Raw genomic sequence first — 24,189 nt, forward strand, 5'->3', positions numbered from 1 at the left:
CCTGTCTGTTCATCATATTATCTCTATTGTTTCTATAAGTTATTAACTTTGTGATCAGAGCAAAACGCCAGGTTGACATGGTGAAACAACGGCTTACAATGCTATTATCACATGGAACTTGCCTGCCGCATACGGTACCAGACTTCAACCCGTAGCATGGCAGGTCCCCGGATAAGACCCTGAAACCGGGTATTGGGAGCCGACAGCATCTTTATTTAGATGCCGGGACGGACACCACCTGGTGGCGCTTGGCGTGACCACTCCAAGGATGCGGGGAATTCCTGTCCAGGGACTTTGTATAAATAAATAAATGCTGCTAACATCACACGGTGCATGCCGAGCCCATATTGTCAATCCCTCTGTGTCAAATTCATATTCCACGTACCCGCCGGCAACACCGTCTGTGATAGCACCATCCAATGGCACCTCCAGCCAAGCTTCCCACCCGCAGGCTGGGCAAAAACGGCCCTGAAATCCCAGCCATCGGTTTCGGGTTGATGGGGCTGAGCACTGCATACGGTTCTGTCGGGTGAGTGAAGCACTCCAGTCTCATCATGACGATGTTGAATGAGACTAACTCCCTCACAGCTCGGATGAAGACCGCCTCAAAGTGCTCGACCGAGCCTGGGAACTAGGCTACACCAACTGGGACTCGGCCGACATGTATGCCGACAGCGAAGACCTGCTGGGGAAGTGGTTCGCCCTCCACCCCGAACGCCGCGCCGACATCTTCCTCGCCACCAAATTTGCCCTCCAGTACGGTCCCAACGGCCTGACCATCAACAGCTCCCCGGCCTACTGCCGCCAGCAGTGCGAAAAGAGCCTTCGGCGGCTCGGGACATCGTACATCGACCTCTACTACATCCACCGCGTAGACGGCAAGACGCCCATCGAGCACACCATGGCCGAGCTGGTCAAGCTGAAAGCCGAGGGCAAGATCCGGCACATTGGGATTTCGGCTGCGTCGGCGGATACAGTTCGCCGGGCTGCTGCCATCGACCATGTTGATGCCTACCAGGTGGAATACAGCCCTTGGTCACTCGACATTGAAGGGCCCGAGACCAATCACTTGCTTCAGACCTGCCGGGACTTGGGCGTCGCCGTTTTTGCGTACTCCCCGCTGGGAAGGGGCATCATGACGGGTCAGATCAAGTCGCCGGATGACTTTGAGCCTGGGGACTTGAGACGGCTGTTTCCCCGGTTCAGCAAGGAGAACTTCCCCAAGAATCTGGCGCTGGTGGAAAAGTTCAGGATCATGGCGGACAAGAAGGGTTGCACGCCTGGTCAGTTGACTGTGGCTTGGTTGATGGCGCAGGGGGAGGATATCTTTCCCATTCCGGGGACGAAGAATATCAAGTATTTGGAGGAGAACGTCGGCGCGGTGCGGGTGGAGGTGAGTGAAGACGAGGAGAGGGAGATACGGGGTTGGTTGAACGACTTTGGCTTTGCGGGGATACGGGTGCCGCCTGGGTTGTTGGATGAATTTAATGACACGCCTCCTCTGTCGTAGGCATCATGAGACTGAGGTAGTAATTGATCGTTGATGATTCCACGCCAGCTGAAGTGTAATCTGGGGTACCTATCAGGTTGCGTGCATGTAAGGGGGCTGGTTGACTGAGCGCCAAGCCGATTCCTGGAAAGCGGCACGGATCGCCCAACCGAGGCGCTACCAAACAACAACAGGGGTTCTTCATTTAGCGGGCGGGTCGCGGCAGGGTGCACTGTGCGCCCGTCTCGATCAACATGACACCCGACGACTTGCTCTGTTCGCTTCACTCAGCTTGCTGGCGACACACACACAGCACAAAGAGGGAAATCAAGGCGGACATGGCGGCTACCACTCGATCACGACACGTTCTCCCATTGTTTCGTTCGGGGTTCACCCGGCTGCAGGTGGCCCAGCCTCCAGCGGATGGCGCTGCTGGCCAAGCGCTGAGGTTGGCCGCCTGGAGACAAGCAGGGGTTTTAGTAGAGGCTCTGATTTGTTGACATGGGGACACCCTCATGCACTGTAGATCCCCGACATCTAGCCCACAGTGTCAGCCAGCCATCAACTGCAGCTCCTTCTCCCTCTGGTGGTTTGACGGGGGGCGGTCAGCTACTTTTTGGGATGCCCGAATGGTCTTGGTTTGGGGGAAAACAAAACTCGGCAAAGCTGTACGTCTCATTCGTGGTTCTCACGATCGACTCTGCACACCCGAGACCCGGTCTGAGGACTTAATTTGTGAGAGTGGCTGTGAGACATTGTATCACGGGCTTTGGGTGAGGATAAAAGCCACTCTTCTCCTCTTGCCCCTCGGTCCCTGACAGGGCCTCTACAAGAATGACCATACCTGCTCTCCATGGCCTCACCGCTTGATCCTGCTCACCCCCATCGCCGGGGGACGCCCAAGAGACTGATTGTCTGCTGTGATGGAACATGGATGAACTCGCTGGGAAAAAAAGGGTATGCCACGTCGAGGTTCGATTCGTCATGATAATACTGGGACACTAACGACGTAAAGGCACGAACCACCCTCAAATGTGACCCGCATCTCGCGTGTTCTCTGCCGCACCTGCAGTGATGGCAGGCCCCAGATTATCAACTACTTCGCCGGTGTAGGTACAGCTAACGGCCTGGACCAGTTCACCGGCGGAGCGTTCGGCATGGGGCTAGACGCAGACATCCGAGAGGTGTACAACTTCTTGTGCACCAACTACGTCGACGGGGACGACATCATCCTGATTGGCTTCAGCAGAGGAGCGTTTACTGCCCGTAGCGTCGCTGATATGGTCGCGAGCGTGGGACTGTTGACGCCGGAAGGGCTGGACAAATTTTTTGCCATCTTTGATGATTACGAAAACATGGGCTCGTCGTCCAGAGATACGGACGACTTTCTGATTGACGGGCTGGAGGAGTACAAGGGACAGCATGGGCAGAAGAAGATTGAGTGGGAGGAGAGGAGGAAGGAGACGTACAAGCGGGGTTTGAGGGAGAAGAAGCTAACGCGGGATACGTTCCATGCTGGAGCTGGAGAGATTGGCGAGGAGATCAAAATCAAGGCTCTTGCGGTTTGGGACACGGTGGGAACACTTGGAATCCCGCCTGCTCCAGTGATCGGTGTTCGAGGAAGCGCTGATCAATGGAGGTTCACCAACACGCAAATCTCGGCCAAGGTCGAGAACGCCTTTCAGGCTTTGGCTCTTGATGAGCCGAGATATGCTTTCAGGCCTGCCCTCTGGGAGAGGGTACCTGGAAGTACAACAAACCTGAAGCAGGTATGGTTTCCTGGTAACCATGGGAATGTCGGTGGTGGTTGGTGGGACCAACAGATATCAGACATCACACTGGCCTGTAAGTTCTGCCTCCTCTTTGGCGTGGGCTGTGCTGATATTAAATACAGGGATGTGTGATCAACTCTCGACATTGGGACTGGAGTTCAATCACCCACGCATGACCAATATGTTTTTGGAATCACTGCGCTTCTCCGCTGCTCACCCCTTCCCTTTCTCGCCGCAATCAAAGACTTCGTCGATTGGGTCAGTGGCCAAGTCCATCATCCCCAGATCCATGAGCAAGCTCCTTCGCGGAGGAAGGAGCTCCTCGTCAAACGGGACCACCAACGGGAATGGCACCGCCAATGGAAGTGCAAGCTTGGCTCCAGGAAGCCCCAAGCCTTGGGGCCACGCTGCCGTCTTTCGACACCCCTTCTCAGCCCCCAAACGAGATCCTCACGAGTGTGATGGAAAGCATGACCACCCCGATGGCCCCTTGCCCCAGTTGTGGCAGTTTGCTCGGCCTTGGGGCCTGGGTTTGATCAGAAGTCCTACCAGTGTAGTGACCACTGTGGCCGGCAAGACCGTTCGGCGTCCTGGCCTGTTTATGCGGGTTGATGAAGACACAAACGAAGATACCAGCGAGCCTTTGCTTGGTACGAGCGAGAGGATACACGCTTGTGTCAGGATCCGGTTGGCCTGTGGAGGGTTGGGGTTAGATGACAAAGATGTCTGGACCTGCGATTCCCTCCTCAAGTCTGAAACAGCTGAGGAGGGTGACAAGAGGAGAAAAGGAGGCCCGTTATGGAAGTTGGAAAGGGGTAGCGCGCTGAGTAGCGGCGAAGAAGAATTCGTCAAGGCCTGGAGAATCCGGCCGAGAGAACTGACGCTTGGCACTGACGAGTATCCTGAGCGATGTATGTATCCTGTCGGAGAGTTTGATCACCACTGGAAGTGGGTTTATCAAAGGAAGGCGGTGGGGGAAGGCCAGGCTAGGGTGCCACAGGAGGTTGCTTTACCTGAAGAGCCGCTGGTGGGATATTGGGAGAGATATCTGCTTGCGCTTTTGGTCGGGGAGGCAGATGTGTGGCGGTTTGCTCAGCAGGAGATTGTTAATGGGAAGTAGCGGTGGATTGGATAATGGTCTGAGAGAATCTGTGCTGTCCGGGGTAGGTAGTTTAGCTTGGTGTTTGTTAGGATGGCAAAACGGGCAATGGAAGTGTGTGTTGTTTGCAAAGCAAAACCTCCGATGAGGTCTATAGGTTTCCGGGGCGAGGCAGAGGACCAACCATCCCTTCGTTAGACGTGTGCTTGAGGAGTCTCTGCGAAATCACGGAGATCAGTGAAACCTTAGGAATCATGAGTCACATTCTTACTTTCCGCCTCTTCCACTACCTTATTCCATCCGTCCTCAATTTGACCCACCCCACAACAACCTTGCTCCTTGCCTTCAGAGTCAAATTTTCACCATCCACCTCAACAAATCAGCTTAACAAGCTGCGTGGCGCAGCGGAAGCGCGCCGGGCTCATAACCCGGAGGTCACTCGATCGAAACGAGTCGCAGCTAAATTATCGTTTGCTTTTTGCACTTTTCTCCCACAGCCTCTCAACACTTCCCTCGCCCAAATTACACACCTAATGATAACCTCTAGTTAGGTACACGGACCAGCACGCGGATGCCATGGCGCTCTTATATTATGGTTTGCTTTTGCTTTCGATGTTTGATTGTCTTTCCTGACTTCTACTGTTGACTTCAAACATGGTACTTCCTGTATAAGACAGCCCGTGCATATCTATCTACGCAGCAGTAATACCATGCCTATGAGAAGGTTCACCCAGAGCCGCAACTTCATCGAGTTCGAACCCGAAACTACCTGTGGCTACGGTCTGTGGGGAAACACATAGCGAGGTGGTGTAGGAAGATGAAGAGAAAGAGTATGTTAAGAAGTTCTGAGGCGACCATGATGGTTTGGACACCACTACTATATGGATATTTGCCACAGTTCCGGTTAAGAACCTCCAGCAAAGCAGGGGTTGCAGAGGAAATTTCTCCTTCTGTGATAAAAGCCAAGTATCCCAATCCATGGGGCGTTGTTAGGACGACCAGCAGCACGCCCACGGACCACTCGCAGTATAATGAAGAGATCAAAACCCAGGACTTTGCGACCATATCACTACAAACGGCGGCCGACTATGCCAGTTATGCCGAGCATCAGAAATACGACCTTGCGGAGACCGAGTGTAGGTAATTGGGTTGAGGGCTTGGATGACCTGGAACAGGAAATGGAAGAGAGACTCGAGATGAAGGGTGAACCGAGAAGGAAACGGAGATTTTTGGCATTCAAGAAAAGGGATCGTGGGGAGTGCCGCCTCAAGTGTTGGCGCGACTCTAATGATTGAACAGGAGTGAAGAGAGCAAAAGAAGCAGAAGAGCGTTGATGAGGGAGTAGCTAGGCGTCTAGACCGCCACGGAACAAAATCCAGCCAGCCAGTACCGACTTTTTTACTTCACTGGAAGTGTTCAATTCAAAGTGTCACAAAGTGAGCCAGTTATAGAATTTAACACCTTTCAAGTCACTCCTTGGAAAGAGCAACTGTCCAGAAACTTAGAGGTTAGTATGTACTTATTAAAATTTCAAGGACCATCAGGCACCTATCCTCAGCTCTGTTGTAAAGCCTTCTCCTGCCAACCGAGATCCAGATGGCGACATCGAGTTAGAACAGACATTGCACAAGATGCATGAGGCCAGAACTCGACGTAAAATGGTCGCTCGGCGGAGTCCGGAGATGGAACCAAAGGAGCAAGTGAATATGGAAGGTTCGGCTCTAGGTTTTCATCCGAACTATTCCAAGCCTCTAGAAAGTCGCTCCCAACCCCCTACGGCCCACCTGCAACCACGAGAGTCACGAGAAGAGCCCGTGAGCCCGAAAATTCTGCTTTGGATAAGGTAAGAGCAACTGTTCAGGGAGGTGAGCACAGGCGAGTACCCCCAAAAAGAGGGCCCCTAGGTGAACTGCGGGTCTGGGCGTCTTCAGTCCTCTATAAAGGCAGCGTCTTCCTCCTTCTTCTCTTCTCCCCCATCCTACTCTCTCATCACCATCTTCAGCCGGGGACCGGAACTGGAACTTTCTTCGCTTATCCAGCCGTTCACCTTCATTGCCAAACACCGCATTTGCCTTTCATCAACGTCTTACTCTTCACCATCAATCAAACCTACCTTATTTCATTACCTACACTTTATCACGATGGGACCTTTCGCTTCTTCAAACACCTTGTGTCTTGAGCACCACTGGGCCTTCGGGATGCTTCTCAAACTCAGCCAGCAGCCTTCCTGCGTTTACGACAAGCAAACTGATATGGCCATCAGAAATGGCTGGGAAGACCCTCCGGCTGGGTGGAAGGGGACCGTATCACCCAACACAACAGGTAGCAGAATCTTCACACAGGACAACACAGCCCAGCCCACAGTCGAGCACGCCGAGCACGTCACACCGCCCAAGAAAGTCTTTTACGACCCGGATGACGTCTTTGGCTCATCACACGCCTTCGACACTGCGGCCCAGAAGCGCGGCTCTGCCCTATTCGACTTGGAGGCCGGCGAAGACAGCGCGAGGGTCTTCCTCAAGACCCCCGCCGATTTCAACAAGTACGCCGCCAATATGAAAGATAAGCGGCCCCTGCTCCAGTTCACGAGGAGAATGCGGAGGTTTGACCCCGACGTCGACCTCGATCTTCGTTTGCAGAAGAGGCGAGAATCCATCGTTCGGATGAAGAGGTTCTCACACAAATCCCAGCACTTTGAGCCTGAGGAGAAGAAGGACGATAGCGAGGACGACAGCCACTCCGACCAAGATCATCACTCGAGCTGTTTGAAAGAAGGTCATTCGGAGAAGCAACACCTCGATGAGTTTGACGCCAGCGACGATGAGACGGACTCCGATCAGGACTACCACACTGGCTACTTGAAAGAAGGCCGTTCAAACAAGCAAAAGCGCGATCAGGTGGACACCAGGGAGATTCGCGTTCTTGATGGCGAGACGTTCACTTGGTGGTGGTAGAGAACAGTTTCTTCCGCCAACTGTTGAGGAGTGCCGCCATCTGCGAATGAAGCACACACGCACGCACAAACTGTCGAGCAGTGTGAAAAGATCCACTCGTATAGAAGACCTCGGTTTCCAGGTATGTCATCTGGCAAAAGATTCCGCCAATGTTGAAACTAACGGAAATGACAGCGAACCAAAAACAGATATCGAGACGAGGAAGGGGGACAGGACACGATGGAGGCAGGAACGACGCGATTGAGGAAGGAGCGACTGGGGAGCCCATCTGAACATAGGGCAGCATTTGTATATAGCATGAATTGGCGATACATGACAGCTTGATCATGGCCCCGAGGTGGATGAACTGTTCTCTCCGTCTAGTCCTGCCTCATTGCTACCCGGTCTTGTCAGGGCTGTGTTCAAAGAAACCCTCAAGTGATCGGTCATCGTAGATGGTGTGTTGAAAAGGTGCCTGGGCGAGGTGGAGTAAGAATATACAAGCTCCTTGTCCTCCTGACGGCCGTACAGGCACAAATCATATTTGGGGACTTGTCCCTCACTCTGAAATTGGAGAGAACGTCGAGATCTTTGGCGAAAACCAAGAGTCCCGCCGTCCACAGCGCTTCTCCTCTTCGGGTGGAAAATCGGTCAGAACGTAAGAGCGGCGCTCTGTAAGCCCATGGGACTTCAAATTCAGACGAATGGTACAGTCGTTTCCGTTTCACTACTGTTCGGTGATATTGACCCCTAGCTCATCACACATATTAGTTTCGGTGAAAGGGAATCCTTCCCGCATGAGACATGGGATGTCGTCGCTGGCGACCAAGAGAACTGCACACCATGCTGCGTTGTACGTGTTCATGCCATGGGTAATATTGTAAATTTGATACTGAAAGTGGGACAACGTTGGTTCCAAATTGCTGCCAATTTGGTCTTCGAGTCCGTGGTCATGGTGCCCGCAGATGGCTTCTCCTCAGTCGATTCCATCATCTCAGTATCGCGAAGTTGGTCCAGGAATCCGGACATGCCAATAGGTATTTTACATGGGATCAATAAACCCTTCAGTTCTTTTGTGGGAGCCTTGCTCACAGCCCTAATCAGAAGCCCATGGTGGGGGAATTTGCTCATTCAGACGCAGAACTTTGGAAGAGGCGCTGCTAGGCGAGAGCTGGCATTGTGCCACGACAGCCTTCATAACCACACGGTCACAAATTTGCTCGTGTTCTTTGAGCACACTCAACAGCCGCACCGAAGGAGGTTACCACAACCATCACATGTCACCGCCGACGTCGGGATATTTTTTCTCCCCCTCGCCCGCGAGTGCCGTCCAGAACAATGCGGGGAAGATAGCGACCGGGCCGACACAAGCTTCTTGGTTCTCTCTAGCTCCCTCCACAGCCCGCACTTCCCCGGACTAAAGAAGTGGAGCCCCATCCTTTTCCCCGGAGCCAGGGCGGAGCATCCGTCCTCAACATCGGGATGATCCCGTCTTGTTGGACCCCCTTCCCGGCCGGCAGATGGTGTTTCTGTCATCACTGCCCTCGGACGTTTGCTCGCGACGCGATGGGGGCACGCAATCTCTTGGCCCGGTGTCCGGTGGCGAGTAACAGCTGTACTCACTTCGCGATGATTGCCAGCCAGTACATGTGTAGGACAGGAATCGCACAACAGACTTATATACGCTGGCTTACCTATGCTCTTGCACTTGCCGATCCCTGACTCGGCCTTCTAGATTTCTCACTTACAGCCAACCCCAGCTCAACACCGGTCTTATTCCCCCACCTTCTGCTGTCGATCATATCTAGGTACCTACCTTATCCAAGCATTCACACGCAATGACACCAGAAGAAAGAGTCCCCGTCCTCATCGCGGGCTCAGGCTCAGCAGGCCTCTGCGCGGCCGTGTGGCTGGCCCGCTTCAACATCCCCTACAAGATCCTCGAGCGCCGCAATGGCCCCCTCGAGATTGGACAGGCAGACGGCGTGCAGACCCGCACAGTCGAGATCTTCGACTCGTTCGGGATAGCAGAGGAGATGCTCCGGGAGGCCTACCACGTGCTGGAGATTGCCTTTTGGTCAGCCCCCGACGCCGAGAAGGGCATCAAGAGGGCCAAGTACGAGGCCGACAAAGAGACCGAGATCAGCCACCAGCCGCACGTCATCCTCAACCAGGCGAGACTCAACGAGTTGATGACGGGGTTGTTGGGGTCGAACCCACCGATTGAGTACCGATGCGAGGTGAAGAATGTGGTGGTGGATGAGAATGCGGATAGCAGCGATTTGGAGTCTTACCCGGTCAGAGTGGATGCTGTTCGGGACGGAGTTCAAAAGACGTATCGGGCGAAATATGTGCTTGTATGTCTGCCCCTTCAAACGCCATGGGTGCGGAATAAGCAACATCGTACTGACTGGGTAAATAGGGCTGTGACGGCGCACACAGCATCGTCAGGAAATCCCTCGGCTTCAAGATGGTGGGCGACAGCTCAGACGCAGTCTGGGGTGTCATGGATATCTACCCCCGCACAAACTTCCCAGACATTCGCAAAAAGGCGGTCATCAACTCAGCAGTCGGCAACATCCTCCTCATCCCCCGAGAGGGCGACTCCATGGTCCGCTTCTACACCGAGCTCCCGGCAGGCACCAAAGTCAGCGATGTCAGCCTCGAAAAGCTGCACGACCACGCCCGCAAGGTGTTTCACCCTTATGAGATGGAGTTTGCGGAGACTTTCTGGTGGTCAGCCTACTCCATCGGTCAAAGAAGAGCCGACTTCTTCCACCGAGATCACCGTGTGTTTTTGACAGGTGATGCGTGCCACACTCACTCTCCCAAAGCCGGTCAGGGTATGAACGTCAGTCTGCAGGACGGCCACAACATTGGATGGAAGCTTGGGATGGTCCTGCAGGGCCTTGCACGCCCAGATATTCTCGAGACGTATGTGCTTGAGCGGGAGCGGACGGCTACCGAGCTGATCGACTTTGACCGCAAATTCACAAAGCTCTTCAACACCAAGTACCGCCAGGAACACGGCATAACGGCGGGGATGTTTGCGGAGCAGTTCACCAAGGCGGGCAGGTACACGGCTGGCCAGGCTGTGCAGTACGATGCGTCTGCCATAACCGATATTGGAGAGCACGACAAGGAGTTGGTGGCAAAGGTGACAGTCGGCATGAGGTTTCCCACGGCGCAAGTGGTGCGGTCGTGTGACGCCAAGGCCATGCAGCTTGTGAAGGGGCTGCCAGCGAACGGGCAGTGGTATATCGTGGTGTTCTCGGGAGATCTGTCGCAGCCCGAAGCGATGTCGAGGTTGGACGAGGTGAGTTTTGATACAACGTCTTGGAGGATGGGGGTTCTGATGCTGATGTCACCGCCAACAGATCTCTTCAACACTCTCCCAAACAGTCCAGCGCCTCACGCCGACTGGTGTGGACCCAGATGGCGTGATCGACCGGATATTGGTGACAGCGGGCGACAGAAAGAAGGTTGAACTGGACACCATCCCGGATTTCTTCACACCGGTAACCGGGAAGTGGAAGATGAAGAATCTGGGCAAGATCTATGCCGATGATGAGAGCTACAACTCGGGACACGGCCATGCGTATGAGGCTTATGGAGTCGATGCTTCCAAGGGCGCCATTGTGGTCGTGCGGCCTGATCACTGTGAGTACTTTCTTTCTGTTCGTGTGTGGAGCTTCGAGTGGATGCTGACGATTACCGATATTAGATGTTGCCAAGGTTTGCAGGTTGGAGGATGTCGAGTCTCTGGGAAGCTTCTTTGAGGGCTTCTTGGTGCCTGCTAGAAGTTGATGAGGCACTCAAGAGGTTGAGAATAGTGTAAAATATAGGTATCCAATAATGATCTTTGGGAACTCCAACGTCTGTATTATGTACCAAGCTTGCCCGTGGTAGATTGTGTCCCATGCCTTGCTCCCAAATCGGAAACTTTTGTCTATCCTGTTCAGACACATGTAGACTGAAGACTGACACAGTAAGCCCCACAGAGCTGAGCCTCAAACCAATGTTCTTAAGCAATACCCGTTCTACCTCTGAGGGGGCTTCCAGAGTCCCTTTCGAGTTCAAGCCAAATTAGCACTCTGAGATCCTTAAAAAGAAGAGTAAGCTAAGACTCACTCGCGACCAGCATCCGCATTGCTTCTCTGACGCTTATCTTGCTGCTGGAAAACCTGTTGGAGCCGATGCCGCTTCTGCTCTTGGGCCGAGCTGCCTTGAGCAGCCTTTTGGGCTGGTGACTTGCGCGATCTTTCGAGATAGTTGACTGCCCAGGCCGTCGAGAAGACCAGCTTGACGCCGATGACCGTCTTGAGGGGGCGATCCATAGCCATCTTGTCTGCTTGGGTAGAACCGTGTAGTAGAGTCACCAGTGTTGATGTCGATGGGAGGAAAACCGGGTCAGAGAGGCGCGGTCCGGCTGATGAAGCTACCGTGGTGAGGTAGGTAGTGCGTCGTGAGTCCGGTACGGTTGTCTGGTGAAATTTCGTGGAGTGTTGGGAATTTTCTTGTTGTGGTGGACAGACAAGACTTTGTGCTCAAGGTAAAAAGCTTATAAGTTGGCGGAAAGCCACAGGAAGTTTGGAAGGGGCCGGTACCTAACTGGAGAGGAAGAGGAGGCTGTTGGTGACATGGAGACAAATCTGACACCGTTGAGCTAACAAAGTCTATTAAGAGAAGAGGAAATGCTGCAGAAACAAGATATGGTATCTATAGGTTAACAACCAAAAAGACAAGAGCCAAGAAAGGCCCCCCGAGTCCATCAGGACAGAAATTTCAGTACTGGTCAGATATTAGTATGTAATGGCAGCCATCCTCCTGAGCCACTCTCCAGCTTTCTCTCCCTCGATCAGGTTCTCAAAGATCCACCTCCCGACATCCTCCCGACTGATGGTATAGCCAACTGCCTTACTCTCCACTACTCCCTTGATTGGATCCTCCTTCCCGGCTCTGATCTCCCGCTTGGGACCATCTTTGGCACCGTCGACAAATAAACTTGGCCTCACAATGGTCCATTCCTCCTCACTCTCGACCAAAGCGTCTTCCATGGCCTTCTTGTCCTTGTGGGGAACCTTCAGACCGACATGATACAACGGAACAAACAACAACGGCACATCCCGCCCAAAGTCGGATACGCCTGTGGAGCTGAGGGCAACAATCCGCGGCTTGCCCTGCAGGTTGTGCTCTGTTCTGGCCTTCTGCAAGGCGTCCAAGACGGTCTTGATGCCATTTTCGCACACGTGAGCGTCGTCCATGCCCATCTTGGACAAGTTGAAGTAGGCGCCGATGGAGAAGACGATCACATGTGGGAGGCCCTGGCGGGGCGAGGACGGTGAAGGGAGAAGGGCGCGGAGAACAGCGTCGACGTCGTGAGCATTGCCCTGCTCTATCCGCAGCAACTTCTGGTCGACTTCGGCCGGGATCTTGTCGGAGAGAGTGGAAGGTGTGCGGCAGAGGGCTGTGCAGGAGTGGCCGGCAGCGAGGGAGCGCTGGAGGGCAGAGAAGCCTACGCCTCCGGTTGCGCCGAGGAAGAGGATGGACTTGGACATTGCGGGGTGAGGATAGAGGTTGAATAAGTGATGGAAGGTATATAGGTCGTGGTGGGAGCGTTTAATGACTCGGTCAGTAGGGCTGATAAGAATCTTTTGGTCAGTCAGGTTCTTGGAAGAAGACAAGAGGGAGGAGGTTGCTCCCTTTTATTCCCCCAAGTCGCATCCGGCACTCGCAAGACGGACACGCCATTTCTGTCTTTCTTGTCCGATTCGGGGTAGATCTCTCGAGAAGGTGACGCCAGCAAACAATGCGCCTCCACCAGCAGCGGGATGATGGATGGTCGTGATAAATATTGCGCCGTGGTGGTGGTTTGGTCTTTCACAGGGGCCTAGAATGCGACGTTGGCGCACCCAGAGTCGGGGGTTCATCGCAACGTTCCTCCGATTGTTCCACTGTGGCTTTTTACTAGAGATTTCATTGGCTAGTCAGTCGATCCCGAAGCCGTCTTGGCAAGCCACCCCGCCAAGAGCTGTCAGGATGACACGGACGGGATGAACACTCACAAATCCGACTCTCTTTCTCTTCGGCGATTTTCCGTCCTCGATTCGGCGGTTATTGATCCACGTCCTCTCACATCTCTAACACAGCCTTTACGGAGTAACTTTTGTTGGTGGTGTGTTGGCAATCACCAGCCATGTGACCCGAAGTGAACCCACCTCAGCCTGGTGCAGTCATCAACTGACATCATCACGAAACCCATGAGGCATCTGCATATCGATCACACATCGCCATGTTTTCCAGATAAGGTTCCAAGAGCCAGCACAAGGCCCACCACACCTCGCCCTTCGCGCTCCAGGATGACGGCGATCAACTCGGCTCGGCTGTTGCCCCCGCCCTTCTCAACGGGTATGCATGCGGGGTGACGCTGGCCCCACTATCTCGTTGACTGCCGTTCAAGACATGGAGGTCCAGATGGATATAACTTGATAGCTCTTCCTCCAGCTTGAGAAGATATCTGGTGGTAGAACGAATCCATCAGCATTCTGTTCTGCATAATGTTGTCTTCAACCTGGGGCTCCCCCTCTGGGACAGTGCAACTTCCCAAAGAAGTAGCACCTTACACGGTTAACATCGACCAGGGACAGCTTGATCGGACTCAGACTCTGCTCAAGCTATCCCCCATACCGGGAGAATGCTACGAGAATTCACTCCCCGACGGCAGCCGGAAGCTGGGGCTGAGAAGAGAATGGCTGGTGGAGGCTAAGCGTGTTTGGGAAGAGGAATTTAGCTGGTAACCAACCTCTCCTCTTTCTTTTCCCACTTGCGAGCACCTGTCTTGACAGTATCTTAGGAGAGCAGTCGAATCCCAGATCAACAGTTTCCCCAACTTCACTGCTTCAGTGCCCGTCAACGAACAAGGAGAACAGATCAACGTTCAATTCCTCGGAATCTTCAGCCAGAACCCCAACGCTGTGCCAGTCGTCTTTCTTCACGGATGGCCTGGCTCCATCTTGGAGTTTCTTCCCCTCTTCAGCCTTCTAAGAGAAAAGTACCCGGATCCTGCTCGGTTACCGTTCCACCTGATTGCGCCTTCTCTTCCTGGCTTTGGCTTCTCCGACCAGTTTCCCAATGACAGAAACTACGGCATGGAGGATGTCGCCTTCGTCGTTGACTCGCTCATGGTTGGCACCCTTGGCCTCAAGAACTATGTAGTCCAAGGTGGCGACATCGGGTCACGCATTGCACGCGTTCTCGGCAACCGATGTGAACAGTGCAGTGCCGTGCTCGTCAACTACAGCCCTGTTCCGCCGCCAGAAAGCTTTGACTTCACAACACTGAGCGAGAAAGACAAAAGGGGATTGGAAAGAGGTGACTGGTTCCGCAACGATGGATCTGCCTACGCCATGATGGCCGCCTCCAGACCAGGAACACTAGGATTGGCCTTGTCCGCCAGCCCTCTTGCGTTGCTGGCCTGGATAGGAGAAAAGTACCTCGACTGGACCGATCCCCTTTCCTTTACTCAAGACCAGACACTACCCAGCGGAGCTCGGTACTCGAGAAAGTTGATGAATGAAATCATTGCCAGCGTGGCACTCTACTGGCTCACCGGCAAGATCCACACCAGCTTCTATTCCTACCGGGAGGCGTTTGCCCTCAACGGCCGGGCCCCGCCATCAAGCAACGCGCAGTTCCCGGTCATGGCGCCGAAAAAGGTAGGCATGATGTGGTTCCCGTATGAGGTCATCCCTACCCCAAGAGCATGGATAGAGAAGTACTCCAACCTGGTCTTTTGGAGGGAGGAGGAAGTAGGAGGGCACTTTGCACAGTTGGAGCAACCTGAAGTTCTGGCTAAAGGGTTGGAGGATTTCATCAAGGTTTTGCAGGAGAAATGAGAGCATCTTGATCTTTTATTCCTCTTATATGTACATCATTATTGTCTGGTGTTGTTTTGATACTAGGAAACAAACAGCTTCCACCGCTCAGACCCGAATAGTAACAGCAAAAACACCCTGTCCACCGCCGACATACGCAACGTTTCTGTCCCTGTCTGTCCGCCCAAAAGCACAGCTCGTGCTGCCCGTCACGGTCCCCACGCTCACGGGGCTGGGTCTGGCAGCCGTCGGGTCAACCTCGACCAGGGAGTTCCTGCTGTTGGTGGTGACATAAATCTTGCCGTTGGGGCCGAAGCAGAGGTCATCGCCCATGAGGTTGGTCCAGAGGGTGGTCTGGGCGCCCGTGCTCTTGGCCGTGACGGGGTCGAGGGGGATCTTGTGAAACGAGTTGCGGAAGATGTTGGTGTACCACAGCGTCCCGTTGGCGTAGCGGATGCCGTCGATGCCGAAGGGGATGCCGCCTGATGGGGCCATGGTCGGGTCGCGGGCAACTTCGGAGTAGACGCCCGTGTTCACGTCGATCTTGTAGACGTTTCCGCGGCCGGCGTCGGCGACGAGGACGGTTGAGTTGTCAAAGTAGGCCAGGCCGTTGAGGTTCTGGGCTTCGGTGATGGTCTTGATGAGGGTGGAGCGGGGGGTGCCGGAGGAGAAGTCGACCTTGTAGATGGACTTGCCGCCGCCGATGACGGCGAACTGGTCGGGCTGGTACTCGGCGATTCCTGAGAGCCCGTTGGTGCCGGAGACGGAGAGGGCGGTGGAGGATGTCTTGGCTACAGGGTCGACCGAGTAGAGGGTTGCACTGTTCATGTTGGTGGCCAGGATGAGGCCGTTGGAACGGACGGCGACATTCTCGATCGAATTGATGCGGACAACCTGCTGAGCGGCCTGTCGCGGGGTGATTGGGCTTGCTGAGCCGAGGCTGGCGCTGGCCAACAGGGAGACAAGAGCTACTTGGGACAGCATCGTGATGGAAGGTTTCTCACAGGGAGGGTCCGAAAATCTGAGCTTGATGGAGAGGAGGACAGGTCACAAAAGGTCACTCTCGGCAGCGGTGAGTCCCTTCAAATAGCTACATTCCAGTCCAGCAAGCTATCCCAAACATAACCCCTCAGATCATCAGCCTAGTCCCCTGGAGAAGCGAGGAGGAGGACCGGAAGGGCCCGGTATAAATGGGTCTTGGCACGTATTTTCCAATTGCGGCTCGCGGGTACGTTGATCGACAATTATTCCTCGGACGCAGCCTAAATGACGAACTCGACAGAGTCTGGGGTAGGCAATCTGGTTAATCCCGACACCACCAATTATCACCAGCCGCAGCTGACGTCCTCCGTCCGAGGCTTGTTTGTGCTTGTTTCTGCTCGTTTGTTGCTTGTTTATATGCGGTGTCTACTAATGCGGTCCGATCAGGGATGCATGTTTCCATTCATGACTAAACAAGCTTTCGTCAACAAATCTCGGTGGTTCTGTGAGATTGTACATATGATACTCTTGACTGGGATGTGTAAGCCGGGCAGTCAACAGTGTTGGTATGACTAAAGGTCTCAAGGAGCACATCGAGATAAAACACAAGCTGTATCAGGACTGTAGTCGGACATGGATAAGAATGTATGCTTCGGCCAAAAAGAATATCTCTATAGCAAAAACAAATCCCCACACGTGAACAGTAGAAGAATAGACAATTGGACGAGTTGGGAATCGAACCCAAGACCTTTCGCATGAGATGCTGTTGCAAAGCGAACGCGCTACCAATTGCGCCACACGCCCGATGAGATATCAGATCTGATAATGTTAGGAATGCTGGACGAGCTGGGAATCGAACCCAGGACCTTTCGCATACAGGGGAGTATGCTAAGCGAACGCTCTACCAACTGAGCCACACGCCCTCAATAACCTTGAATGGATGATGATCCTGGTCAGAAGATGTAGTTTTGTTTGGATTCATTTATGCTATGTAGTCTTGGATCCAGAACGACGAGATTGTGAAAGTATAGTGTAAAATCACTTCAATGAATTGACGAAGCTCGGCGCAGTGGTTGGAATTCAGCCTTGCCATAAAAAGACATCATGGATTCTGTTTCCGGTACAACTGATTGCGAAGTGGTTCCTTGCATTGCTTGTTTCATTTGGCATGACTGTTCCGCACCCAAATCAAGATCCGCCACAGAGAGGATTGAGAACTATCACATCCGAGATTTACTGTCCGGTCCGGAGACCGTGGTGACGTCGCATAGAAGACAAGGCATGATACCTGTCCGCCCACAGCCTTGTATGTATATACAGCACGAAACATACACACGGCCCCGTCTAATTGTTTATTTGGCTGCCTAAAGCTTAGCTATCGTTTATCATATCCGGGACTAGTCACGCCTCTCCTTGTGCCATTAGACAGCTCTATTAATCCTTCATCCCAACTTTCAAAAGTCGGCCCCCACGGGGAAAGGAGAAAACGGCACTTGTGTTTCTGGAGCGTTGCACACTGCGGATGGATTTTCCCGAGAATCCTTCGGGAGCTTTTTAGATCTCGGTGACTCGAAGGTTTTATTTTTGTTGTGTTGCCATTGCATCATAGGCTGCGTGCGTGGTGATGGATTCAAGGCAATTCATGAGAAAGGTCCTCCATTATGAAGGATGACTCGGTGTACGGAAACCATGCGCTTTGCAGAATGATTGATATCAGTTGTTGATATACGGGCTGCATGGTTTAGTGAGACAAATACAAACCAGTCCTTTTTACTTTGACTCAGGCGAGGCCAGTGTTCAATGGGGAGATGGATTCCAATACCACCCACACAGGGGCGTCCTCCGAAGCTAGGTCGACCCCACGGCCAGAAAGTAACGGCCCGGAGCTTTCCTGGTGCATTGTAAGATACCTGTAGATCATAGACGTATACTCTTTTTGCTGGTAGCAAAAGGAAGGTGGATGACAAAGCCAGAGCCAAGAGGAGGCTCGGTAAATGTCGTACGACAGCAAATAAAAAGATCAGACGAAAAATGAGGACGAAACAATGTTTTCACCTCATCACCTGCCAGTATTACTCGAGGTGGCGTTTAGGCCTGATTGTGAGGTTTGCATGCAGGTGGCCCGGAGGCTAGGGATCACGCACCGACCGAAACCCGTGGCCGCCGACAACTGAACGCCGAAAATACCAGGCCTCGAAATGCGGCGATACTGGATATGTGGAGTTGAGCGGCAAAGGGGTGGCCAAGGAGAAGGCCGAGATTAAGCTACTGCGGGATTCCCGGCAGGAGACACGTTTTGTACAAGAAACGACGATGTGCCGCAGTGGTGCTGATAAAGCAACTAACGATTGTATCAGCCTTGCATAGTCCTTTTGAAACAGGTACAGCCTTCTTCCCCAGATTGTTTTGACATGAAGGTCGTACAGCTCCTGGAATCTTACATGCGTCCGGCCGAAGGACCGGAATGAGCTCTCGACATAGAGACTAGCAAAGAAGTGAAGGTGGAGAGTGGTTATTTTGAAGGATGATGATGTGGGGGCCGTTCTCTGAAGGCACTGACGTCATGGGCATGCGTGGCTGGATGCTCGCACTCGATGGAACTTGTTTTTCAACACCGCCCGCCAAAATCAATGTTTACTGGTGCAAGCAGACCTTTTGCTTTCTGGACATTTGATGACAGGAGCGGGCGGTGATGTCTCTCCCGATGGCCGGATGATAGAGCTGCAGCTCATCTCTGGGTATGTGGCTGATGGTGTGTTTGACCCCGCCGGTAGTCGGCTGAGACAATGCTTCATTCGAAACATGATAAGAGCACCGCATCGAAGGATGAAAGCATGGAAGCCAAACTGGCTTCGCCGCATCTCTACCGCTTCACCATTCTGAGCACCGTTCCACTCGGCTGGGAGAAATGAAATCCGTTGTGTGTCGGGGAAGCTGGTCCGGGGCACAGCGGTGCATTCCAGCATGTTGGGTCAGGGGTTGATTGGCCGCCTTGCCAGTTTGGGAGTGGCATCGCCAGCATCGACAACTAACACGGCACACCAGTGAACCAACGCCGGCGCTTCGAGGACGAGAGATGCTCCATGTTTTTTTGTTTTTGTTTTTGTTTTTGTTTTTTTTTTTGTTTTTGTGTAGGTGGCGTGTTCTTGGTGTTCGCTGCGTATTTTGACGAACATATTGCTCTCCAGGAGACCGGCACAACGGCCCAGGGCAAAAGGTTCGGTATGTGGACAAAGTCGGCATTCGTGCAGGTCAGTCAGCCCGGAGATAACTGCTCTGTCTGGTACTACCTGCTCGCTTGTGCGGGACGGGTTTGAAAAACAACGACCGGGCCGAGCAATCTGGTCCGGATCCGGGGGTCGCCCGCGGAGGGGCCCTCCACCCCATTTTCTTCCATCGCCCGCCGTACCACCAACAAATCACCCTCGGGGCTTTCATGGGGTCAAAAGCTGTTGGAGCTAATCTTCCATGATTATGAGGGTGACGGGGTTTGGCCCGCGACAGGTGGTGTTTGATACCGCCGGTGTTGATGCATGTTGATAGCTTGGCAAACCGTCCCAACGCCGGCTGTTCCCCCGCTACTCCCGAGTGGCGCTCTTGACGCCGCAAATATCAAGAATAGCTGACCACATGGGCAGCTCCGAAACCCTCGTACGAGAGAGTCGGCTTTCCCGGGCGAAGAATATGGAGATCGGTTTCGGAAATATCGATGAATTTATCTGATGCATGCTGATGGCACATTTTCCGCCACTACCCGACTGTGCAAAACTTGACATGAGAAACGTGATGAATAGAGGTTGATTTGTGATCAATAGCAGTATCCGATGTCATTGGAAACAACAGTTGTATTCCCAAGTCTAAGCCAGGATTTGTGTCTCTAAACTATATAGAATAACAATGAACAGAATCAAAAGGCCTATGTTGAAGGAAAGTCGCGAATCGCCCATGCTGACATGGACGTGACAAAAATGTGGTATGATACAGAGCTCTCCCTCGCGGGTCACTTCTGTATCGATGCAGTATCTAACTAAAGCCTCTAAATCTCTGTCTATCGTGTATAAGTGCTGATCATAAGAATGCTCCGTGAAAGCCGTCTCGCCATGGAAATGCTGGTCATGTTGTACAAGTTCGTTGCGTCCTGATAAATGGTCAGCAAGATACCTTGAGCTTGTCAATGACAGATTTCAATGTGTGCAGCCAACGTACCATAATCATACAAAGTTCCGTCCCTCTAGAAGTTGACAAACTCGTACAACCTCCTGCAGTCCTCGCAGTCCTCATAGCTGATGACTTTGAAAACCTTGTCGCGGCGACTGTCGAACCGGCATTCACCGTATATGTAGCGAGTGTAGACGGTGCAGGAGTAAGCTTGCCTACGAACTTTGCTCCGGTGCTGGCACGCATAGACGGTTTCCTCCCAGTTGCACATGGTTGCTCGTGTCGTGAGTGACTAGGTATCTACTCCTGTCTCGAAAGTGTGTCGGTGGGGGATGAGGTGTCGATGTTGACGATGGCGCTGGCTCAACGAGTTGAGTGGAGAGCCGAGTCGAGTAAAGAGGGATCTCGATGTGTGTGGTGATACTGGAGCAAGTCTGAGAAAGTGATGTGGGCGTCTGATATATATATCTGGTTATGGAGATGTTGTCTTGCAATTCAAGGTAGACTGGCAGGCCCCGGTACGGTTCTCAACTGCTAGCAATACAGTGCTGCTCTTCAAGGAGAGAAATCGAACTACACGGTGGGTGTCGATCTGGCCAACAAATAAGGCGGATTGGTCACGGAAGAGGAGGCTAGACAGGTACATTGTCTAGACAAAGCCTCCCCGATTCACACATGGCGGCCGTGCCTCAGTGAAGAATGCCTTGGAAGCCAAACCAAGACTGGGACGTACCTGACTACGGGTACACGAACTGGTGGTTGAAGACGTGGGATTTCGGCCAAGCACCCGGGCCGCTCGTGGCAGTGGTGGTACATACCACACTCATTTGGGAGCCGACAGGACACTAAATCGGCAGTGACTGTGAGTGAGTGCATCTCAAATCCCTGTTAGAGTAGGGAAAGTACGGCTACCACCTCGCGGCGCAGTTCCTGGAGTGGGAGTGTGGCTTCGCCTCCTTAACAGAAGTCGGTTGGTTTTGATGTGGGAGTACGAGAAGTTTCATTGGTGCATTTTAGTGCGTGGTTGGTGGCATTAAGCGCGACCTAGCAGGGGGGCCAAGTCTTCTTGAACTGACTGTGTGCTGTGCACTCAACCATGACACAAAGATATGCGCTGGATCCAAATTGACTACATTTATGGAAAAATGGAGTGCAAGATCAAACATGAGACTCGAAACCTGAGGCAAAGCACATCCAGCAAGGCGGACATGTATCTTGAGCAGGTGCTCATAAAAGTATGGAGAGTATCAATGTATGCCCATCGGCAGCTCGTCCTGTGACTCTGAGATTTTGAATTGTGATTCAGTGAACGTAAACCATCCAGTGGCCTGTTGCCAGAAGAACTGCATTCTGCGACGAAATGACGCCTGAGCCAATACAGAAGAATATCATTGAGTCAAAGCGGTAGGAACAATAGAAGCGAATCCACTGCACGAGGCCACCTTTTCAGCCCTATGATCGGCAGCACAGTGGTGATCATATCTGTGCCGTTAGATTGGTCAACATGCGTTCCATTAGATCGGTATCAAGCGTGCAGCCTACCGGATTGCTTTCCCTTGAATCTAACCACCGAGCATCCCGATCTGGGTTCACATGCTTCAGTATTGGTGTTTTACGTCAAAGTTTGTGTCATGATCGGATCACTTCTGAACTTGGAAGCAAACAAGCAGGAGAACACTCGCCCATCTTCGGACTGTTAGTTCATGGCTTTCGAGTCCACCATCGTTTGCCCAACAGGATATGCATTCTCGCACGAGATTGGCTATGTCGACTACTTTTCACAATCTCCGAATCACATGTGGCGATCTTCATTCAAACCTGTGAGTTTGCACCATTCTCTACCGATGCCGTTGGCAGTCTTCAACTTTACATTGGCTCGCCAGCGTGTTTAGAACCCGTCATCGGATGCCTACCCCTTTCTTTCCTGTTGGACCCGACAGATCGGATCCCAGGCAAGAGACGACCAGGCCTCCTGTTTGAATTTCTTTGTACGGATTCTGTCTGGCTTCTAGACGACAGGAGACTGACTCAGGGTAGGTATGGCCGCATGTTGGGCCTGCCAGCGGGCGAATCAGTCGGACGGAGAAGTGCGAATATCCAATCATTTCAGAGGCCTTACACCAACGACCAGAGGGCGGTGCGTGCGCGCTATGCCTATTGCAGCATCATATGTCTGGGGCTAGTTGCAAAACCTCCAAGAGGGCTCCAAAAACAAAACTGAAGGCATGTGAATGAGGACCATGAGAAATGATGAAGACGCATATCACACAAAGTGTAAAAATATGCCTTGTTGGTTGGAAAACTCACATGTCTTGCCTGGGCCTGGTTCGTGACTGGACACATTGACTCGGTCGGCATTGTTGGTTGCGGAGGGCGGCCGCCAAGTCGGGACGGGCGATGCGCGGCCTGCGTCCTCACGGGATACGAACCGGTGATCATCACGGGGAATATTCACCGGGTGCGGAGTGGCTGGCGATCAAATGCAGGTCTGGAAGTTCACCTTCCCTATGCCGTGGGGAAAACTGAAGGGACCAAGTCACACATCAAGGCAGCTTCCCCTTTCTTGCCTGTTCTTGTGTGGCTACCTGGAGCAAGAAGCCAAAGTGAACACGGCATGACGTCTTGGAGCTATGACTTGACTTAGGTAATTCTCTAATCTAAGGGAGGTAGCCGATGTTTCTACTGATTCGTGAGGTCATGGTGTTCTGCCCTGGGTGGCAACCCCTCACCAATTCTGGCTAAACCACAGAGCAGCATTTGCATATGCGATAATCCTTTGATAATATCCAGCGCGGGGTGATCATAGGAGATATGTAGCATAGGTATTCAAGTCGGCACGGCAGATAGTTCAAGTCGGTAAAGATGACACTGCAGTGAACGGTTATAAATGCTCTTGTAGTTATGTAGCAACGGAAACGTCTACCCGCACGCATTCTCAAGTATGTGGTCAAAATCATGTACCTCCTCGTAAACAAAAAAATCATGATTGCCTCTCGTCTTCTGTTGTCGCTTCTTCTCTCTCTTTCCGGTGTCTTGGGCCGTACGTTATTCTCATTGCCTGCCCAACCCCGTACCGAAATAGTTACTCACCGTTAACATCACACTCACAACAGAACGTTGCCAATGGTCCCATCTACGTCAATCTTCCGACCGCTACTCGGAGCTTCAAACCAGCCCCCAGCATACCCCCTCACCATCTGACCCCCTCTTCTTCCCCGCCACGAGCCCCTACCCATTCTACAACAACGCCATCCTCACCCCCCTCAACCAAACCATCCTCGCAACCACTCAAGTCCGCTCTTTACACACCCATTCCATCATCGACCAAGAGGGCTGCTCAAGCTACACCCGTCTAATTACCAACAACGCCATCTTGGCAGTGCAGATATTCTACGAATCCGCCACTAACACCGGGGGAGTGCCCCTCAGAGTTAAGGAGATTCACACTGTGTACTTCCTTGCTCCGGGGAACAGTACCGAAAAAATTCAGGCCAATGTGAAGAGAGAAACATGGCCAAGTTTCAGCAGGTCGGATCAAGATGCAAGATCGACCTTGAAGGGGGTATTTGATGCGTATTTGGATGCGAATGGCCCTGTCGCGTGGGCTGGCAGCTGTTCGATGCTTGATTCTGGAAAGGGTGGTGATCTCAGAGCTGGGCAGGGAGATCAGTGTGCGGAGCTGAGGCTGCAATTGAAAGAAGGTCAAAAGATAGAGCAGAGAATGTATGTGATTGACGAGTCTCTTGGCGCGGTGGCTGTGTCGGGGGTGGTGGGGGGAAAGGTGGCAGGGTTTGAGGGGAGGGTCGTGAATGGGAAGTTGGAGTATGTGCACCAGTTTGGTGACTACTACTCCTGATTGCGTGAGAGCTTGACGGTTTTGGAG

At 52.8% G+C, this 24,189-nt stretch overlaps 9 protein-coding genes and 3 non-coding genes across 12 annotated transcripts; 9 read left to right on the plus strand and 3 right to left on the minus strand.

Moving 5' to 3' along the window:
• Nucleotides 1-364: 364 nt before the first annotated feature.
• QC764_700550 (uncharacterized protein) lies at nucleotides 365-1,564 on the plus strand. Its single transcript, XM_062949721.1, has 2 exons — nucleotides 365-529; nucleotides 589-1,564. Exons 1-2 carry the CDS (start codon nucleotides 420-422, stop codon nucleotides 1,508-1,510), a joined length of 1,032 nt encoding a protein of 343 aa, XP_062796944.1. The 5' UTR covers nucleotides 365-419; the 3' UTR covers nucleotides 1,511-1,564.
• Nucleotides 1,565-1,745: 181 nt separating this feature from the next.
• QC764_700540 (uncharacterized protein) lies at nucleotides 1,746-4,505 on the plus strand. The gene is made up of 3 exons (XM_062949720.1): nucleotides 1,746-2,446; nucleotides 2,505-3,334; nucleotides 3,384-4,505. The coding sequence occupies exons 1-3, from the start codon at nucleotides 2,343-2,345 to the stop codon at nucleotides 4,379-4,381; spliced, it is 1,932 nt and encodes a 643-aa protein (XP_062796945.1). The 5' UTR covers nucleotides 1,746-2,342; the 3' UTR covers nucleotides 4,382-4,505.
• Nucleotides 4,506-4,750: 245 nt separating this feature from the next.
• Nucleotides 4,751-4,822, plus strand: QC764_0108300. The gene has a single exon. It is a non-coding gene; the product is annotated as a tRNA-Met (tRNA).
• A 1,679-nt stretch (nucleotides 4,823-6,501) lies between these two features.
• QC764_700535 (uncharacterized protein) lies at nucleotides 6,502-7,314 on the plus strand (the record flags this gene model as incomplete). The annotated part of the gene is made up of 1 exon (XM_062949719.1): nucleotides 6,502-7,314. The coding sequence occupies one exon, from the start codon at nucleotides 6,502-6,504 to the stop codon at nucleotides 7,312-7,314; it is 813 nt and encodes a 270-aa protein (XP_062796946.1).
• A 938-nt stretch (nucleotides 7,315-8,252) lies between these two features.
• On the plus strand, nucleotides 8,253-11,195 carry QC764_700530 (uncharacterized protein). Its single transcript, XM_062949718.1, has 4 exons — nucleotides 8,253-9,650; nucleotides 9,716-10,609; nucleotides 10,671-10,953; nucleotides 11,018-11,195. Exons 1-4 carry the CDS (start codon nucleotides 9,132-9,134, stop codon nucleotides 11,098-11,100), a joined length of 1,779 nt encoding a protein of 592 aa, XP_062796947.1. The 5' UTR covers nucleotides 8,253-9,131; the 3' UTR covers nucleotides 11,101-11,195.
• An 894-nt stretch (nucleotides 11,196-12,089) lies between these two features.
• On the plus strand, nucleotides 12,090-16,782 carry QC764_700510 (uncharacterized protein). The gene is made up of 3 exons (XM_062949716.1): nucleotides 12,090-14,086; nucleotides 14,147-16,395; nucleotides 16,450-16,782. Exons 1-2 carry the CDS (start codon nucleotides 13,851-13,853, stop codon nucleotides 15,186-15,188), a joined length of 1,278 nt encoding a protein of 425 aa, XP_062796948.1. The 5' UTR covers nucleotides 12,090-13,850; the 3' UTR covers nucleotides 15,189-16,395; nucleotides 16,450-16,782.
• On the minus strand, nucleotides 12,096-12,851 carry QC764_700520 (uncharacterized protein; the record flags this gene model as incomplete). The annotated part of the gene is made up of 1 exon (XM_062949717.1): nucleotides 12,096-12,851. One exon carries the CDS (start codon nucleotides 12,849-12,851, stop codon nucleotides 12,096-12,098), a length of 756 nt encoding a protein of 251 aa, XP_062796949.1.
• QC764_700500 (uncharacterized protein) lies at nucleotides 15,276-16,151 on the minus strand (the record flags this gene model as incomplete). Its single annotated transcript, XM_062949715.1, has 1 exon — nucleotides 15,276-16,151. The coding sequence occupies one exon, from the start codon at nucleotides 16,149-16,151 to the stop codon at nucleotides 15,276-15,278; it is 876 nt and encodes a 291-aa protein (XP_062796950.1).
• Nucleotides 16,783-16,868: 86 nt separating the features above from the next.
• QC764_0108360 lies at nucleotides 16,869-16,952 on the plus strand. Its single transcript has one exon. It is a non-coding gene; the product is annotated as a tRNA-Ala (tRNA).
• A 34-nt stretch (nucleotides 16,953-16,986) lies between these two features.
• On the plus strand, nucleotides 16,987-17,071 carry QC764_0108370. Its single transcript has one exon. It is a non-coding gene; the product is annotated as a tRNA-Ala (tRNA).
• A 2,909-nt stretch (nucleotides 17,072-19,980) lies between these two features.
• Nucleotides 19,981-20,577, minus strand: QC764_700497 (uncharacterized protein; the record flags this gene model as incomplete). The annotated part of the gene is made up of 2 exons (XM_062949714.1): nucleotides 19,981-20,286; nucleotides 20,392-20,577. The coding sequence occupies 2 exons, from the start codon at nucleotides 20,575-20,577 to the stop codon at nucleotides 20,197-20,199; spliced, it is 276 nt and encodes a 91-aa protein (XP_062796951.1). The 3' UTR covers nucleotides 19,981-20,196.
• Nucleotides 20,578-23,288: 2,711 nt separating this feature from the next.
• Nucleotides 23,289-24,162, plus strand: QC764_700495 (uncharacterized protein; the record flags this gene model as incomplete). Its single annotated transcript, XM_062949713.1, has 2 exons — nucleotides 23,289-23,346; nucleotides 23,420-24,162. 2 exons carry the CDS (start codon nucleotides 23,289-23,291, stop codon nucleotides 24,160-24,162), a joined length of 801 nt encoding a protein of 266 aa, XP_062796952.1.
• Between the last annotated feature and the right edge of the window lie 27 nt (nucleotides 24,163-24,189).

Source organism: Podospora pseudoanserina (assembly GCF_035222485.1).
Source record: "Podospora pseudoanserina strain CBS 124.78 chromosome 7 map unlocalized CBS124.78p_7, whole genome shotgun sequence".
In the NCBI taxonomy this organism is placed as follows: Eukaryota; Fungi; Ascomycota; class Sordariomycetes; order Sordariales; family Podosporaceae; genus Podospora; species Podospora pseudoanserina.

Coding starts and splice junctions, on each gene's coding strand:
- QC764_700540 (XM_062949720.1), top strand. CDS start 2,343: ATGGCCTCACCGCTTGATCCTGCTCACCCCCATCGCCGGGGGACGCCC. Junction 2,447..2,504: donor AACTCGCTGGGAAAAAAAGG/GTATGCCACGTC, acceptor AACGACGTAAAG/GCACGAACCACCCTCAAATG. Junction 3,335..3,383: donor ATCAGACATCACACTGGCCT/GTAAGTTCTGCC, acceptor TATTAAATACAG/GGATGTGTGATCAACTCTCG.
- QC764_700510 (XM_062949716.1), top strand. CDS start 13,851: ATGTTGTCTTCAACCTGGGGCTCCCCCTCTGGGACAGTGCAACTTCCC. Junction 14,087..14,146: donor TGGGAAGAGGAATTTAGCTG/GTAACCAACCTC, acceptor ACAGTATCTTAG/GAGAGCAGTCGAATCCCAGA.
- QC764_700530 (XM_062949718.1), top strand. CDS start 9,132: ATGACACCAGAAGAAAGAGTCCCCGTCCTCATCGCGGGCTCAGGCTCA. Junction 9,651..9,715: donor ATCGGGCGAAATATGTGCTT/GTATGTCTGCCC, acceptor CTGGGTAAATAG/GGCTGTGACGGCGCACACAG. Junction 10,610..10,670: donor CGATGTCGAGGTTGGACGAG/GTGAGTTTTGAT, acceptor CACCGCCAACAG/ATCTCTTCAACACTCTCCCA.
- QC764_700550 (XM_062949721.1), top strand. CDS start 420: ATGGCACCTCCAGCCAAGCTTCCCACCCGCAGGCTGGGCAAAAACGGC. Junction 530..588: donor ACTGCATACGGTTCTGTCGG/GTGAGTGAAGCA, acceptor ACTCCCTCACAG/CTCGGATGAAGACCGCCTCA.